Consider the following 18,053-nt stretch of genomic DNA (forward strand, 5'->3'; position numbering starts at 1 on the left):
GCTTAAAAACACTTCTCTTTTTTAGTTTTTCCCTAACTCAGATGTGTAGCACCCAACTTTATTGGCAGTGGAATCAGTAGCAGAGTAGTCCTAAATGAGAATGTGAGCAGGACTGAGGCATGGATATTGGTAAGAGACATAGATGTCATCTATTTTTGTCAGGTATCACTTACTGCATTTTTACACAAGGGAGACTTCCATCTGCAAACAGTGAGGAAAATGTCTCTTCCTCCTGTTTTAATTTGTTATTGGTTCAAAACAGCAAAAGATGCCAAGAACTGAACTTTCTTTTATTTTGTACTTGCTCTATTTTACCAGCTTACTGCAATCAATGTCTTTTAACCTTGGTGTATCATTGTGATAATTTTCACATTCAACACACTGTTTCATCAGAGAAAGAAAGCATTTCCAATATTTCTGTCTGCTCAGCAGGTTTTCTCAGGTGTTCTTTCCTCCTTAGGGAGAATGCAAATGGGTGCTCAGTTGGTTTAAACTCATTATGATTACTTGTCGCTGCCGAGTAAAGAACAAAATACCATAAAGCTACTTTACTCCTCGGTCTTTAAGGGAAAGGGAGTCTGAAGCCTCTTGCCAAGGGTGAAATTACTGAAAGATTCCTATGGATTATGTTATACTGTGTCTTTATGTACCCTTTGGACTTCTGTGGGGTAATGGAAGGATTTTAAGATCCAAAATTCACAGGGGCCAGAGAGCTAACTTTGCTCTCATCCACCAAGAGATGCTTAAAGAAATGAGATGTTTAACAACTCTATTGAAAATTTTGCAGTTGAAATGTATTTAGGTAATCAGTCTTCAGTTTTTTTGCCATATTTTTATTGCATTAATTTGGATACAATTGACCACCTCTTCCAAAGGGATTTGGAAGAAAAAAGGAAACTGCAGAATGGGTAGTATCCAACCCTTTGTTTGGTGGGTGATGGTCCAGCAGCCATGGGAAGTGTTCTTAAGGGGTCACTGCCTCTCTGCAAATCTCACTGTATCCCTTCCTTCAAACAGCACACTGGATTTTCTTATGGCTTCTCTGTAGAGCCAGCAAGTCCCCTCTGTGAGAAAGAATTCAAAATATAAAAATGACTAGCAACACAAAATACGACTGGTCTTGTAAATGCTGTCTCTAGCAAGGACAAAAGGATAAAAACAGCAGCAAAAATAAACAACAACAAAAAACAATACTAAAATAGCTCTCTAAGTCTTGGAACTAGATATCTTTCTGATAAACAGATCCAGAAACAGCTGAGCTTCTCTGATACTAATTTTTGTCATTGTTTTTGGTTGGCTTACAGCCTTGAACATCTGCTCTTTTGTTTCATGGTGAAGTTCTTGCCTGGTTTATATTTAAAATAGTATTTTCTAGTTTGGAGACACTGTTCAGTGCTAAAATTTGAGGAAGAAATATGATTTGATTTAAAGCCATATTTACTAAACACAGTTATCGGGTTAATTGGAGGACTGGAGAAAAAGAAATACCCTAAAGAAATGTAACAACAGATAAAAATAGAAACAATAGATTAAGCTATGCAGGCGGGCTAGTAACAAATGTCAGCAAATTATACAAGCAAAAATCTGTAAAGTAAAAAATAAAGAAATAAAAATGTTGGGAGGAATCAGCTTTCAGAGTGTGTTTCCTTCAAAATGCACTTCCCTTTTCCAAGATAATGAAAACAAATCATCCCTACACGTTCACATGTCTGGAAATACATGATCATATGGTCATACCCCTCACTTTTGTAGTATCACTAATTACCTAATTCAGAAGGAAGTAAATCCCAGCTATGTTTGTTATCCCTTATGGTCGCCTTTATGACTGTCAATAGATTATATTATAGCCTTTATACCAGAAACGAGCCTGTATTTATAGTGCATCATAAATGATTGCTTGTGTGCTAAGAGTAGCACAGGCAAAGTAGAGGCTCTTACGATTGCCTTTGGACCTATTCTGCAAATACGTTAAAACTTGACCACTAGAGTGCTGTGAGAAGACTAGTTTGCACTGCTAAGACACAAACTGGCAAGTGTTGAATGTACGTCTGTAGACAAGTGAAAAGCCAATATTTGAGATTCACTCCAGGGTGTTGTGTAAGCACCATGTAGGGAGCATTCCTAGCCTGGTGGAGGGCTACATTTCTGCAGCAGCCACACAGTGTTCAAACTATTTCAGAGCCATGGCACTGCTTACCTCTTTTCTATTAAGAAAAACAATTTTAATTTTATCTCAAAGGACAATGAGATGGCCAAGGCACCAAGTATTTTAAAGAATATGTAAAATACGTTTCTTTGGGAAATCAGGCAAAAATGTATGTGACTGCATACTGAGGTTGCTATTTTGGGGGAAAAATCTCATGCTGCTTTCTGTCTGCTTTTTGGGCCATTTTGCCTGAGTGCCAGTCCTCCTGGAAGGCTTGAATGTTCTCCCGAAGTTCGCAGCCACACATTGCATTGCAATATTTTTGTCCAAATTTGCGGATTCTGTGGTTGTGTTTGAGAGCACAGAGTTGAATAAGTGCCTGGTCTTTGGAGAACTCAAGTGAATGAAAGCCTGGTGGACAGGTCAGGCAATGAAGAGTTAGAAAACCTGAGTGAAACAGCGTATTGGTTTATTGGCAGGTTAGAGTAGAGTTAAAAGCACAAGAAGAAATTGTGGTGGCATTGGAGTCTAGTCGCTGACATATTTTTCTGTTCCATGGTTTGTCTGCTCTTTTCTATCTCTTTTCTGATCCATTTGTCTCATACTTCTTTTTTTCTTTATGCATAAAGGGAAGCCCTTAGGATGTATGATAAAAGGAGCAGTTGCCTAATTCAGGTGACTTACAGAGATGAAAGTTGGGCAAATGTTTCTGGAAGCGCAGGGAGCATGAGCTTTTAGAGAAACAACTCTTTGAGCATAAAACTTAAAACCATCTTTTTCATTGCTTTGAGCTCCCCAAAAAATAATGTGGAGTATTTGGAATGTATTTAGAAAGTGAGCAAGCAAGGACTTACATCCACTTGCTCTCTGTTATCTTGGGCAAAAGTATTTAAAAGTGATCTGTCTGTTCTCTTAGCATGTGTCATCTGTTAAATCAGTGGCAAAACAAGATTGGCTGTTTAAGTAGGCTTTTGAAATTCAGAAATTGAATAAAATGGTTTAGCATCAGAATATAGCATAAAAGGCTGTTTAAGCTGTTTGTAGATGAAGGGAAATCCGTTGCATGGCAAGATTTTTTTTCTTGATAATTTTATTTAGAATCAAATAGCTCTACTTTGAAATCGTCCATGAGGAAAATAAAAAATAGACTGATAAAAATATTAGCAAAATAAAACCGAGACATTTCAGCTTTGAATGTCTTAATAGTGCAGTACCAAGTAAAAATATGAAAATAAGAAACAATTCCATAATAGAGGTTCTGAAGGGCTCTGGTTATACAGTCACTTTCCAACGTGAGCAGACTGTCTTGTTACTGAAGTCTCCAGCAAAATGTGCTAAATTGATGGTTTCAAGCAATTTTTGGATTTTAGGAGAATGATAGTCTCTAATGAGTAACACTACGGTAGTTTCTTTTCTGACCAGTTCTTTTATGTTATTCAGAAATGTAAATTCCTTTCTCCTGTGAGATAAGCGTCAGCCCTCCTGAAGCTCTGAATGATGCCTGTTTCAGTTGACCTTAACTATATGCTCTGTTACTTCAAATAAAAAAATGGGTATTGGTGTTTATGGTAGAGATACTGACGATCCTCAGTTACTGCTGGAGCAATGGTGAATCCTTGTAGCTTCTGTCTCAGACTGCAGTTATATGCAGTATTTCTTGTTTACTGGTATTCTTTTTTGGCTCAATTTTGTAACTACAGATCTGTTTTGATAGAAAAAAGAAGGGAATGGTTTTCATGCACTTTTGTTTACTGTTTTGTTTTTCGTGTTAGCTCTCACTATCAATTATTTTAAATGTCAATTTTAGCAAAATGTTGAAAATATTTGCATGCAATTCACATCGTGTTCTTTTTTTCATATCTCTTTTGCTGTTTTTCTTAGCTGGGGTTTTGTGTCATGAAATACTATATTGGACAAAATAGCATATCTGTGTATGTAGATGTACTGTTGGGACCTAAAACTGAAAAGTAACCAAAAGCAATTTATGAAAACAGTAATGTGGCAGCATTAATATTTTGAAACTATTGCAATGCAGAATGTGAGACTGTATCATTCAATGTAATTGTCACTACATATTGCTTCCTTTTGTTGGCAATTTCCTCATTTTGTTCCAGACTGTGAGAGTCAACCCAGAAGGGACTCGTGGAGCATTAAAAACCTATAGTCAGTCAAAAATAACAGAACAATGTTAGAAAAAATTATTTGTAGATTGTCAAAACTCTGTTTTCTAACTAGCAAGCTCAGTGTTTGTTCAAATTCTACAGGTGCAAGTATTTTGCAGTTAGAGACAATGTTATTGGGTATATGAATGAACACTTATATGGGCAGCTAACTAATTTTCATGTGCAGATTTGGAGAATATAAACAGCTTCATGCTCGCTTAGGTGCCTATGGAAATACAGGTTTTTTATGGATGTCTTCTGTACTACATCTGCATTGAATTTATTTTTACCACAGTTGCTTATTAGAATAGCAGCTGTTACGCTACATGACTTTGTTTAACCCACCAGCACACCTTATTAAAAATTGATGTAGCAAAATTGTTTGTGTACTATTTTAAGAGAGAAGTGGTTAGGACAAATTTTGATTTTCTCGGTTTCTGGTAATGTACATCAAATACTAGATATTTTCCAATTTTACTAAAAACTGGAGAGTGATTTCTATTGTGCTCCCTGAAAGTGGAGGAGAAATTGCAAAGACCTATTTACTCTTCTGTGGTAGATTTTTTCTTTGAAACTGAAATAAATGTTATATGATGCTACTGGTAGTAATTTTAATTAGAACTTGCCAGTTATTAGCGTGAAGCCAGTTCTTGGTGATGGATGAAAATGCAATTTCCAATATTCACATTGCTTTGGAAGAAATCAGTGTAAGATGCTAGTCACCCCCAGATGTCTCCCTGTTCAGAGCAGAGGCAGGGCAGGCTGCATCACCGTGATTGCTTTGTTTTAGGGGTAGAGGGGTCTCTTTGCTGACTCGTAGTCCACCAGGGATGTGAGCCAGCTGTGTATTCAGCACCACCTAACTGACTCTTCATGCCACTTCAGAGAAAAAGACTTTCTCTGGCCCTGATTGCCAACTTAGGTTGGAAACAGGAGTGGCAGTCCTGGGCTGTCTGCTGCACTCCTGATGCACACACCATTAATGTGAGCAACATCAGTACAAAAGTGAGCAGTTGCTTTTGTATTCCACGGTGTTTCTCTCTCTGAATTTTTAAATTTAGAGTAAGCAGGTTATAATAATTATTATTCAAATTAAATTCAAATTCAAATGGCTGCAGCAGTTCCCTTTCCTTTGTGCCCTGCTCCTTCTTACTCGTTAATTAAATTATCATGTTCAGTGCCATGGAGGCACTTGGCAAGCTGAAGAGATCTGTAATAACTGATACCCATTTTTTCCCCTATAGAAGAGGGTGCAGGATACTTCCAGATTGATGCTGTCACTGGGGAGCTGAGAACGACCCAGTTTCTGTCATATACTGCGAGATCAAACTACAGGATGACAGTCACTGCCAGGGATCAGGGAATGCCTTCCCTTCAAGGACACACTGCTGTTTCCATACAGGTACTTGTTTGTATTGTGCCAGTAGAAAAACTATGCTGCATACTTCGTTCCTTTAAAATAATAACAAAATAAAAAATAAAAAAAGCAGTCTGGGAAGACTTTAGGGAACTAAATTGAAGAAAGGAAAAATCTGGAAATAAGTGTATTGTCTCAATTTTCCTTAGTCTAACTGCTTTTCTGTTAAGTGAGGAAATCAGAGGCCAAATTCATTTTGATTTGTTTTGAAGACACAATATTATGGGTTGTCCTGCAAATAGATCATGATTGTGCTTTAGTAGGGGGTCTTTATGAACACTGGAAAAGAGAAGGTAAATATCCGGGTAGGCAGAATGAAAAGCAGATTTCAGGAGGGATTGGAAGTGGGACAGATAGAAGCTAAAACACCTGTTGGAGTAGATGTTGTTTCTCAGCTATATTAATATCTTTTCTGAATTCTCTCTCTGTGCAAGGACAGCTCATTCGCTTGTGCTGATTCACAGTGGGCTGCTCTGCACAGGAGTGTGAAATGCAGCCTGTGCTCTTCCTGCATGCAGGAGGTCTGCCTGGCCACGGCCCTCTGCACGCTCCTCTGTCACAGGTTGAGTGTCACCTGCTCTGTGCGTGTTTGGCAAAATGTATAGCATAGTACCCCGTGCTTCCTTGTCCAATCCATCTGTGTGAGTGCTGAGCTGCTGTCCCAGGGAGAAAGGCAGCTGAAGTGCTCTGGAGCAGGGGCAGAGGTACCAGTGTTGGAGGCTCCTGTCTTTGGATGCCTGCAAATCAGATGACGACAGACTATCTTGTCCCTTATTTTTTTTCATATGGGAATGAAAGAGAGAATTATGGAGTGACTGGCCAAGGGCCGTTTGAACTCTGCTAGAGCATGTCAAGTTTGTTTTCTGGCTTTCAGGCATAGTTAGTATAATTACATAGTCACAAACGATAAATGATTAAACTGTCAAGAAAATAATTTTCATTACACTACTTCTAATAACAATGGGAAAATATGGCAGTCTTTGTGCTTTTGTTATAGGTAATCCCACTTCCCCCAGGGAGGCCTGTCTTCTCTCAAGATTTCAAGCACTTGGTCATACCTGAGAACTTTAAACCTGCACAAATATTGACTTCTGTAAAGCTGCCTGGTAATCATCTGGCAACTAACAGGAAATTGTATTTTAGTATCGCTGAAGATGTTGATGATGTTCATTTCGAATTAGATAGTTTGACGGGAGACCTTTTTCTTTCCAAGGAACTTGACTATGAAACAGCTTCACACTTCCTTTTACAAGTTCTTGTAAAGGATTACAATAATAATCCTCCACAGAATAACACCGTGTTCCTCAATATTGATGTAGAAGATCGGAATGACCATTCCCCATGTTTCCAAGATGACTTCATAGTGATTGGCATAGAGGAAAATGTACCTGTTGGGACTCTGGTTTACACATTCAATGCAAAAGATGGAGATGGCAGTTTTCTGAACAGCAAAATACAGTATTCTGTGGAAATGAGTAGCGTGGCTGAAAATCCATTTCTTATTCACCCTTCGTATGGCACCTTGGTCACAGCATTTCCACTGGACAGGGAGATCACTCAGTCTGTGATCCTTACAGTGTCTGCCACAGACCAGACAATAAACGTGGCTGATCGCAGGCTTGATTCCCTGACTGCAAAAATTGTTATTCTAGATATCAATGACAACACTCCCAGTTTCATGTCTTCATCTCTTTCCTATGTCGTGGAGGATGCGGAGGTGGGTTTTCTTGTGCACCGCATAAATGCAAAGGATCCTGACGAGGGAAGAAATGGACAAGTTACATATCACATCGTTTCAGGCAATGAAAACAAATCGTTTATATTGGATAAAATCACAGGTACTGTAACTTCTGTCTACAGTCTGTACGATGTGCTTCTCAGGGTCATATTTGGGAGTATATACAGTGCAATACTGAAATACCACATTACTGTGGTACTCTACCCCAGGTGATGAGCATGGTGGTGCTACTTTCAGTATGCATACTCAGTGAGACTCAGCTCAGAAATTTATGCATGGCACTGTGACTGTGTTGTGCAGATGTACTGAAATGCCTTCCAGTAGGGCACTGAGGGAAGCAGGGAAAAAAGTGTGTGCAATGAAATACTTCACTCAGATTTTTACACAATGCATACTTAAAGCATGTATACGCAGCTACATTAATATATGTAGATGCTATATGTAGAGCTGCTAATTGTAGAGCTAATGTGCAAAAAGAAAATAAAGCTAAGTAAAAACTTTAAGCCAAAAGTTAAATAAAAATAAATCTCTTAGCTTCAACTTCACTTCAATTTCCATGAATCCCAATTTTCCCTGATGTCAAAATGAGTATTTCTGGGTGACTCCAAAAGGAATGATCTTCTCCAAAGTCTGGAAGCCTTGCAACAGTGGCACAGAGTGCCCTGCGCTGCTACACTGAAGCCGTGAGTGCTGGAACAACTAGCATCCTAACCTGGAGCAGAGCACTTCTTTAATGATTCCTTTCTTTATAACAGGATTCCTAAGTACAGCCCAGCTTCTGGACCGTGAGGTTCAGGAGCGCTACAGTCTGATGGTCATGGCTATTGATGATGGCAGCCCAGCTCTCTCTGCAACTCAAGTTCTGACCATCGTTGTTCTTGATGTGAATGACGAGAGACCAATATTTCTGCAGCAACTTTATGAGACTGCAGTTCGTGAAAACCAGGATCCAGGGGAGCTGGTCGTAAAGGTAGAAGCTATGGATAGAGACGCAGGTAATTTCAGTCCCTTTGCTATACATTTCATTGTGAACACTGTGGACTGATCAAATCTTGCTGCCTGATTAGTATATTAAATATAAACTGAGTGCTTGGGTGATGTGGATAGCTCGGCATGCTCTAGATTTCATGTGAAAACAGTCGGAGTATTCTGTTTATAAGTCAGAAAACAATGTTCATCTCCATTAGAGTTAATATTTGAACATTTTGTTTCTCTCCATCAGTTTTGCATAGTTTTAAAAGTTATGAGATAGGGTCCTGGTTTTGTAAGAGAACCAGTAAATATGCACTAATCTCTTCTGACCAGAGAGGGGCACTGTCATCCAAGATTTTCCAGGTAGCTGAGCTGTGAAGGAATTTTGGAAACCACTCTGGATTTCAAATACGATTTTACATACCTAAAAATATTAATGCACTGCTTTTCAAACATACACGAAATGGATGAGTAAAAAGGGTGGTTCATAAGCTCACAGAAAATGGTGAAATGTGAGAGAGTCTTTGCTGGGCAAATAAAAAACTCCATCCAGTTCTTCAACTACCTGTTCTTTCGGAATATCTGAAATGCATGTGATGCTACAGGTGGTCTGTGTGCTGGAGATAATCATACCTTCAGGAATACCAAGCACAGCATATGCAGTTGGTGTAACCTGAAGCAGTTGCCCAGAGTTTGATTTGTAGTAAAATAAAATATGAGAAAAGAATTAAACTTGTGGATATTGCTGCAATTGTCCTAAAACTTGTCTCAGCTTTGTGAATGACTTTCTCTTTACCATGAGTTTGCTTTCTGCACATCTTGAGAATGGTTTAAGATTGTGCTATCCAAAAAATAAAACTCTTGAGCAAAATCATCTTTCGTCTCCCAGTAAGATTTACCATTTTAAAGTAGAGCACATACTGATTATGAAAGGCTGATGTGAGATGCACAGCTCAGCAGAGATGCTGTATGGGAGAGCTATTTCTCCACAACTATGTAAAGTATTTGGAAATTCGGAAGGAGTGGGTAGCCCTGTATATGAACATCTTCATGCCAGTTGAGCAGCATTACCGTCTGCCTCTGTCTCCCTCACTCTTCCATGTACTTTCTTTCCTTTGCGCATCACTCTATAAAAACAAAGGCTGAATTTGATGTTAAAAATTGCTAGATAATATAGAAAAAGAATGGGAATTTGCTTGAATTCCTCTGTCTCCTTTCTCCATCCCTTATATTATTTTATCCCACCTTTTGTGGGAAATACAACAGAAGGGAAATTTTGGGAGCCATTAGTAGGAGGGAGCGCGACTGGCTTGGCAGGGTGGAGAGGAAGGGCGCTCCAGGTCTACCAGGTGGCATGTGGCCGGCCAGTGTGCACATGATGGAACAGATACTTGAGGCTGGAGCAGTGTTGGAGCTAATGGATCCTTCCTGTTTTGTTTGTTTTTTGTTGTTGTTGTTGGAGGTGTGTGTGTGTGTGTGTTTATTTTTGTTGTTATTAATTATATTTTAGTTTATAATTTTTCCAGTAATCAGAGTCGTTATGTTGTCTTTTTCTCACATTTTCATGATTTGGCCCAATCTCATATGTATGTTGCAGTATTGTTCCAAATACTGAAAATGGTGCTTGTAATGTAAGAAAAGATTTATATAGGCGCCATACAAATATAACATAACTAACTTTTCTTATCCTTTTGGGACATAATTTTTGAGTAAGACAACTGCTCTCATGGTGTTCTTTTTTTCTTTTTTTATCACATTTTAAACATCATTTTTATTTGCTCTTTAAATTGCAATTCAAATCTCAGTAATATTTCCAGTCTCAGAAGAGGACTTTCCTTCCTGTATTGTTTCTTTCACCTCATATGTTCCCTGACTGACCACGGGGAGGAATGATGGAATGATTTTTACTGACAATTGCAGCCATCATCAACCGTTTGGTTTCATTTGTTTCTCTACTTTATGTATTATCTGTGAAGGAAAGAGCAAGCAGCTGTCATCTACTTTGTGTTTGACCCAAGCTTTAAGGTCACTGCCACTTCAAAAGGTCTTTTGTGGAAATCACTGCTAAAATTTTTGCCTGTACAGATTTTTTTTTTCCCCACATAGATATCCATGAAAATTCTTGTTCCACTGACTCCTATCTCTAGCTGTACTTACTGCAACCCTGCCCTTCCTCATCTTATATAAGTCTTCTACACAGTGTGGGAGCTCTCTACTTGCCCCAAGGCCAACATCTAGCTGTGTGATGAGAGTAAACACACGTCTTCAATTGGTCATTCCAGTTTATAATGTCAGCCCCCCAAAATGTGACTAGTAACCAGTTAACCGGGAGGTTGGATTAAGTGCAGATGTGTCAGCTGCTATGTCAAGCCCATGGCGCGTGAACGCATAGAGTCATCACCCTCCTCTCTTGGCAGTATACAGGCATGCATTTTTTTCTGTCTGTAGCATGTTGGTAATTAAGGATGGATAAATGCAGAGAAAGTTGCAAATATCTTTTTAAAGGTAGTTGAGAGTTGATAGACTGTTGGTAATATCAAGTTTTCAAGATACTCTTCTTCGTTGTCCCTACAGCCATGATTTTCCTCCTTTCTTCCAGAGAGCTGGAAGGATTTCTGTAACTCATTTTTTTTGTATTTTCATGAATACGTTGCTTACGTAATAATTCCTTCAATCAAATTTCAGTAGCATTGTCAACTACTTAGCAAAGCTATTCAAAGGCAAACAAAGGCAGTCATGGGCATCAAAACTGTAGAATCTGTTTCTTGTCTCACTTTGGTGTTTCTCCATCAACTCCACTGCAGACCATCCTATTTTCTGCTGCTGTAGCTGACATCAAGGATGCAGTGTTAACTCGGAATAGCAGTTATAGTATTACCAGGAGTACTTTAGTTTTCCGGGTGCACTAACTGTCTCTGTGTGACCAAAAGATTGTTTATTGTGTGGAAAAAACAAACAAACAAAAACAAAAAAAAGTATTTGCATGAAACAGAAAAATGTGTAAATGAATGAGCACAGTTGTACAAGATGTGTGGTTGCTGCCTTTTAATTGTAATGTAGGATTAAACTCATTAGCGATCTTGTAATTGAGATTACATTGTATTTTCCTCTGATGGGTGTTGAAACTACATGAAATATGAAATAAATTATAAAATAACCATAACTCATAGCAATATGGAATCCCATTTCTTGTTCAACTCAGGCAGCTTTGGAAGAAGGAGTTGTAAAAGCCTGTACAGTTTTAGCCTAGTATTTCCTAGAGAAGGACAGGAAGAATAATATTTGTGTACTGTATACAAATGGTAGGTGCAATTAGGAACAGATTGGAGATGGCATTCAGAAAAACATTGAGGGAGGGAAAATCTTTAATCTTCCCTTTTGGAAATTCTACAAGACTTCACAAAGGCAAGCAGTATGATTTCAGAGGTTGGCTACGAGCATGAACAGTCTAAAAGGCCTGAGACGTGCTGTGGGAATGTCCACCAAGTTGGCTTTTGTGTTGAAGACAACTAGGAAATGCCTACCCTATGAATCCTGATTGGACTTAGGCACCTGCCTGCTCAATATTACAAATGTTTACAACTTGTGGGCACGCCAAGAAGCAGATGCTTTCTCTGGATGTTTATGCTATTCTGTATCATACTTTATAGAGATGCTTGTATTGGCTCTGAGTGAGGAAACTGGAGAAACAGAGCTGCCAGACAAGCCTGGTGCACTGCCTGACGTCCTGTTGAGAAATAATTAATTACCTCAGGGAGAGCACAAGACAGATGCACAGATTCCACGATCTAAGCTAGTGCTGTATTACACCACAACAATATGTGAGCTTGCTTGGAGACTTGCCCTGGATGCTGAGAAATGCTGCTGGGGTCACTTTGAGTGGCAGGCAACACATTAGGTACAATGCAGCAGCTGGACAAGCATTTTGAAGATCCAATTTTAAATTTTAATCTCTTATGCTAATGAAGAAGCAGTTAATCATTGCATTAAAAATAATAATTTCATCCATAATCCATTTCCCAGAACGTGGGGGGAAAATAAAGAGAGCATGTAAGGAGAGTGGCTGAGTTTTACTAACACTTCTATTCTGCTTTTAAGGACGAAATTCCTTGCTTCAGTATGAAATCTTGCCAGGAACTGGATCTGAAAAATTTAGGATGAACTCAGAGAATGGAGAACTCACAACAGCTGTATCACTGAACAGGGAAACCCAGGAGTTTTTCAGCATTAAAGGTAACAGTGTGAAATACCTGGGACTGCTTGTAAAATGGGAGGTGAGAATGGAATTGGTGTTGCCGTCATCATTACCTTCACTTCTTGCCATCTGGATTAGATGGAAGTGGTAGTATTTTGAGGAGCAGGAGAGTATGTGCACTTTGCATAACACAAATAACTCTAGTGCTCTGATATTGCTAAAGAGTATCCCTTGTTGCACCTACCCTCTGTACAAAATTTGCTTTCTGTTTTTTAACCTTAGTTTTGGTTCGAGATGGTGGAACTCCCTCACTATCAAGCACAGTGACAGTTATCTGCAAAGTGCTGGATGAAAATGACTGCTCTCCCAAGTTTCTCTTCCCTGTTTCTGAGATTCATATTCCGGAGAATCAACAGCCTTCAGTAGTCTACGTTGCTGGGGCTGTAGATATGGATGCAGGCAATAACGGAGCTCTAAGATACCAAATAATTGGTAAGTTATACCCTATCATTTTTGTTAGTTAGTATAAATCGGGAAGCATATAAACAGCAGTATCCAGGTTTTAGACTACCTCCTGCCTTGTCCACATCCTTCTTTTATGTAGAGAGGAAAAAAAAAAATCTTTCACTCCTTTGTCAGCATTAATAAGCCCTTTTCAAGCACACTTTCAGTCTGTTTTCTGGATTTGAAATAGTACAGAACAGAAGAACAAAAACAATCAAATGCTGGAAGGAGGCATTTATCACAAAAGCATAGTTTTGTCCCTGTTGTAATAGTTGTGGAAGTATTGAATGTAAATATACCCTTGCAAGTAAGTACAAGAACTAACTGAATTTTATTATTTTATTATTTATTTTATATATTTATATAAATTTTGTTTCTTGAGAGCTTCTTTCACTCACCAATTAAAGTTATACTTAATTTTCATGTTGCCAGACTCTCCACATGTCCACTATGCCAATGTAAGCTCCACAGCTGTTCAAAGCCTCCGGTAAAATTTGTGCAGAAATACAAGCACACTGCGCTTACTTTGGTTTGTGGCTCTCAGCAATAGCTGAAAAAGTAGGCACATAGCTACTGTGGTAACAGCCAACAAATTTTTCTTTGAAGAAGCAGTTAAGAATTCCTTTGTGTTTTCTTGGTTTTCATTTCATGATCTTTAATGATCTTTAATTACCTTTAATGGTCTTTCTACGTGTTATAAAGTATGTATGCCATTCACTGTTACTAAAAATGCTAACTTTTCTTCTGTCAACTTCTTCATATTTACCTTCCCCCGCAAATCAAGATCTTGCACAATTCTTCACTTCCAAGAGACAGGTTTGTAGAAGAGAGCAAGGAACATGTAATTACAATCGTCAGCAATGCTTTATAGGTTTCTGGAGTTTGTAACTAAGGTTGGGAAGAGGTCACTTTGTGCAGCAGCATAGTTGCAGGAGATTTTATAAGGTGTGCTGCTTTAGGAAAAAAGACATGCATCTGGCAAAATAGCCACTCTGTAAATTGATATGATATTCTGTATTTACTGTCATTGCCACCCACTGATTTAAATGAAATGCAGGTTTTAATTCTTATAAGAGGAATAAAATATGTGAAAGACACATGAGCACAACAGCTGCACTGGCAATTGGATTGTGTTATTGCAATTAATGTGGTATTCACAAGGGATTCTTTTTCAAAAGCAATTGTTTGTCATCATTTGATTTTGTGTGTTTGAAAGGTGGAAACGATGGAGAATACTTCACACTAAATAATACTTCAGGAAAACTGTTGGTCACTCGTACCTTAGACAGAGAGGATATCAGCAATTTCACCCTTGTAATTGAGTGCCATGACCTAGGCAGGCCCTCGAGAAGCTCCACTGCACTGTTGTATGTAACAGTCCTGGATGAAAATGACCACAGCCCTCTGTTTGCAAAGAACCAGTATCACGTCTCTGTGAGAGAAGACCTAGAGGAAGGCTCAGCCGTCCTTGACCTTTTTGCTTCTGACGAAGATGATGGCCTGAACGGTGAAGTTATGTACCGGCTTATCGACGACACCTTTGGAGCATTTGCCATTGACAGCGTAACAGGTTCCATAGTTACCACAAAGGCACTGGACCGGGAGACCAAATCCCAGTACACGTTCAGGGCTGTGGCAAGTGACTGTAGCGCTCACTGGCCGAGAAGTGCCACTGTCAGCGTTGTGGTGCATGTTGACGATGTCAATGACAATGACCCGGTGTTTCTGCAGAACCCTATCAGGGTCTTCATGCCTGCTGAAACTGCTGTCAACGAGACGGTAGCCACTGTGAGAGCAGAGGACGTGGATCTGGGGCCAAATGGAGCTGTTGTCTTTAGCTTGGTGCCAGAAACTGTATTTCAGATTGACGCAATGACGGGTGCCATCGTTCTTCAGCAGCCCTTGGCTTCCGAAGACTTCAGTGCTCAGCTGCTTGTGATGGCTTCGGATCAAGGTAGCTCACCTCGAACAGCCACGGCCATGGTCATTATCTTTACGGAGGGACAAGAGGAGCAGATTTCGTTCAGTCGTAACTTGTATGAAGCAAGTGTGCCTGAGAACAGTGCAGCAGGTAGGTATCAAATCCCCATCTGTGTTCTTGCAGCTGCTGGGATCCTTTCCATTTGGGATGGTAATTTTAACAAACAGTGTAGGGAAATGTCCTTCCTGTGCAGCAACGGGGAAAAGTTAAGCTTGATGGAGCAAATACCCCTCTGCCCTTTGCCAGCGTACCAGCTAAAGGATCATAATCTGTTAGTTGGAGGCATTGTCTGGCACACGGGTTTGCTGCTCGTGTACAGTGGTGTTGCTCACATTAAGCAGAAAACTCCCGTACCAGAGATGGTGTGTTCCCAGCCCCTCAGTCTGCGAAGCACTGAACATCAGTGGGTTAACTCCTTTAGCAAAATGACTTTAATGATGGGTGGACAGTGCTTACTCCTTGTTTCACTTGTCAACACACTAAGGTTCAGATGAGATGAGTGGTATGTACCAGTTGCAACACAAGTTTTTATTTTTATTTTTGTTACTTTTGCAAAACCCTTAATGAACTGTAATAGCTTTCAGAGAGACTGTAAAACCTTACTTAAGTTTTGGACTTTCCAGAAAGAGAATAAGGGGGTAGGGTGAGGTGAAGGGGGAAGAAGTTCGGAAACTGTAGTACATCAACATTCAGACTTCTACAATACATCTCTAGGTAGAGCCTGCTACCAATAGATAAACAGCTTAAATCACAAGGTGCTTACAGATTTATTTTTTGTTCATTGTAATGATGAGAATTACTGCTTTAATTTTTTATCATTTAGAGGGTATTTGTAGTTGTGCATCCTGCTGATTAGATATGGTAAGTACTTTTTCAGGCTTCAGGGGATGGGTTCATCATAATGAGGGGCAGAAAGGAGTGCCTTTCACTTTTTTTTCCACCCACAAATACCACTGTACAATTGACCAGACGTATTTAGAGGTCTGACCTGGACTACATTCTTGATTCAAAAGCTGCCTCACAAGGTTCACCTTGAACAAGTCATTTATTCTCTTTATAGTTCAAATTTCCCTCTGTAAAATGAGAGCAATATTCCTCTATATCCCAAGGGTATTGTGAGACTAGTGAATTCTTAGATCTTGAATAACAGCCTATATATTTGATTAGGAATCAGTAAAGACGAAATGTGCTATTAATTTTGGAAAACCAATCAATATACATGGATAATTACAAACAGAATAGAGAACTGAGGGTGAAGATGGCTGTGGCAGAAACTACTGCTAGGATTGCTTAGACATTTCTTCCTATGTACCTCACTGAGACTACAAGCCAAATTTTCAGCAGCGTATTTTAAAATTAAGATAATGCTGTGAGTATTAATAATGTTTCAGTTAACAGGCCAAAAATATGCAATATTGTGAAAAAACACTTTAGATTAAGTGACTTTTTTTGACCGTAGATAAAATAGCCTGAAAGCAAAACATTTCACAAAAAAGTTGTGAACTGTGACCAAGCCACCAGACTAGAGCATCCATCTTGTTTTCTCACTGTCTGTCAAAAAACATGCATGATTTTGGAAAAAGTGGAAGACTTCCTACAGGAAATAGAAGAGAATGCAGTAGAATGGTGGTTACAACACCCTCTGGAAATAAGAAAGGTATAGATTCAGGTCTCCTCGGGTAGAGGAGTATTTCCATTTCCCTTACTCTATTCTGAGCACTCTAAGTACTGAATCCACAGGATAAAAGTTTATTATTATTATTATTCTTTTGTGTGTGAAACCAGTGCTTCATTTATGGCTTCTATTTCAAATACAAAAAATGTATAAATTCCTAAGTACATTTGTCTTGACATTTAAAATATGTTTTTTATTCCATGAATTTGACCAGGCTTTGCAAGTAATTTTGGGTGGCCTAAACATGTTTTTTTCTGACTGTGAGTCACAGATACACCCTGTTTTATTAGAATCAGCACTGTACAGTAATTAATTGCGTGTTGCTCTGCAAAGGAGAGGGAAGCCCTGAACTCTGAAGTTTGTCTATCTGTTGATGCAGCAAGCTTATATTTTTAGAATGTGTCACAGGAACTTAATTCTCACTCTTCCATGGAGAGTAAGATGAAGATCCTGGCATCGGCCTTTTCATAACAGATTGGATTAATTTGCACTAATCCTGCATTGTATCAGGAAAGATCTAAATTTCTTTCTGTTCAGGAAAAGATAATAAGAGCAAAGATAGGTTTTGTTAGGAAACAAGTTAAAAGAAAGAAAATGAAAATGAGAACTTTGCAGCAATTGATAAACTAATCTGATCCTAAATTTTCCTAAGTGTGGATACATTTATGGGTCAGGCTAGACAATCCAGCCTGAAATCATGGAAATACCCCAAGGAACTGTGGTAACAGAATGCCATAGTCAGATGTTCTCCCACTCAATCTATAGAAAACATAAATCAGATTTGATTTAAGTTGTTTTGATTAAAAGAAATCTCACAAAGCTTCAGGGTAAGCTAGAGGGTTTCATCCCAAAATTTTAGTTTGTATTTTTAATAAAAGGCTATTTATAAAGAAGATCAAATTCTTTTAAGAGTATGAAAGATTTTACCAAATATTAATCTTTGTTTTGCTCTGCTTATAGTATTTTCTTATTTATATAAGTATAAGTGCATATCAAATACTTCACTTCTCAGGAAAAAAGGCATGATTATAATTAAAACTCCCATAGAAGTTAGCTTACAGGATATATGTGATCTGGGACCCCTTCAAGTATGAATAGCAGCAGTGTATTCAGTCCAAGGGAGATTTACATTACATACTGATTATTTGTAGACCTGGTATTAATAAATGTGGCTTTTCCTCCTCATTTTATTTCTGCCTTAACTAATAGAGTGGGAAAGCTCTAAGTTTATTTTTAAAAGAATCAAAACTCAAAACAATATAA

General features: G+C 38.7%; 1 protein-coding gene across 1 annotated transcript in view; it reads left to right on the plus strand.

Annotated features, from left to right (window-relative positions):
• Positions 1-18,053, plus strand: part of DCHS2 (dachsous cadherin-related 2) — a gene marked incomplete at its 5' end in the record, with an annotated part of 107,774 nt that overhangs the window by 70,124 nt on the left and 19,597 nt on the right. The window contains 6 exons of the mRNA XM_080590920.1: positions 5,553-5,710; positions 6,723-7,563; positions 8,219-8,458; positions 12,534-12,668; positions 12,913-13,122; positions 14,351-15,205. Of these exons, the coding sequence (XP_080447046.1) occupies positions 5,553-5,710; positions 6,723-7,563; positions 8,219-8,458; positions 12,534-12,668; positions 12,913-13,122; positions 14,351-15,205 (2,439 nt within the window). The remainder of the gene's footprint in view (positions 1-5,552; positions 5,711-6,722; positions 7,564-8,218; positions 8,459-12,533; positions 12,669-12,912; positions 13,123-14,350; positions 15,206-18,053) is intronic.

The sequence above is a fragment of the Anser brachyrhynchus genome, assembly GCF_964034855.1.
Source record: "Anser brachyrhynchus genome assembly, chromosome: 4".
In the NCBI taxonomy this organism is placed as follows: Eukaryota; Metazoa; Chordata; class Aves; order Anseriformes; family Anatidae; genus Anser; species Anser brachyrhynchus.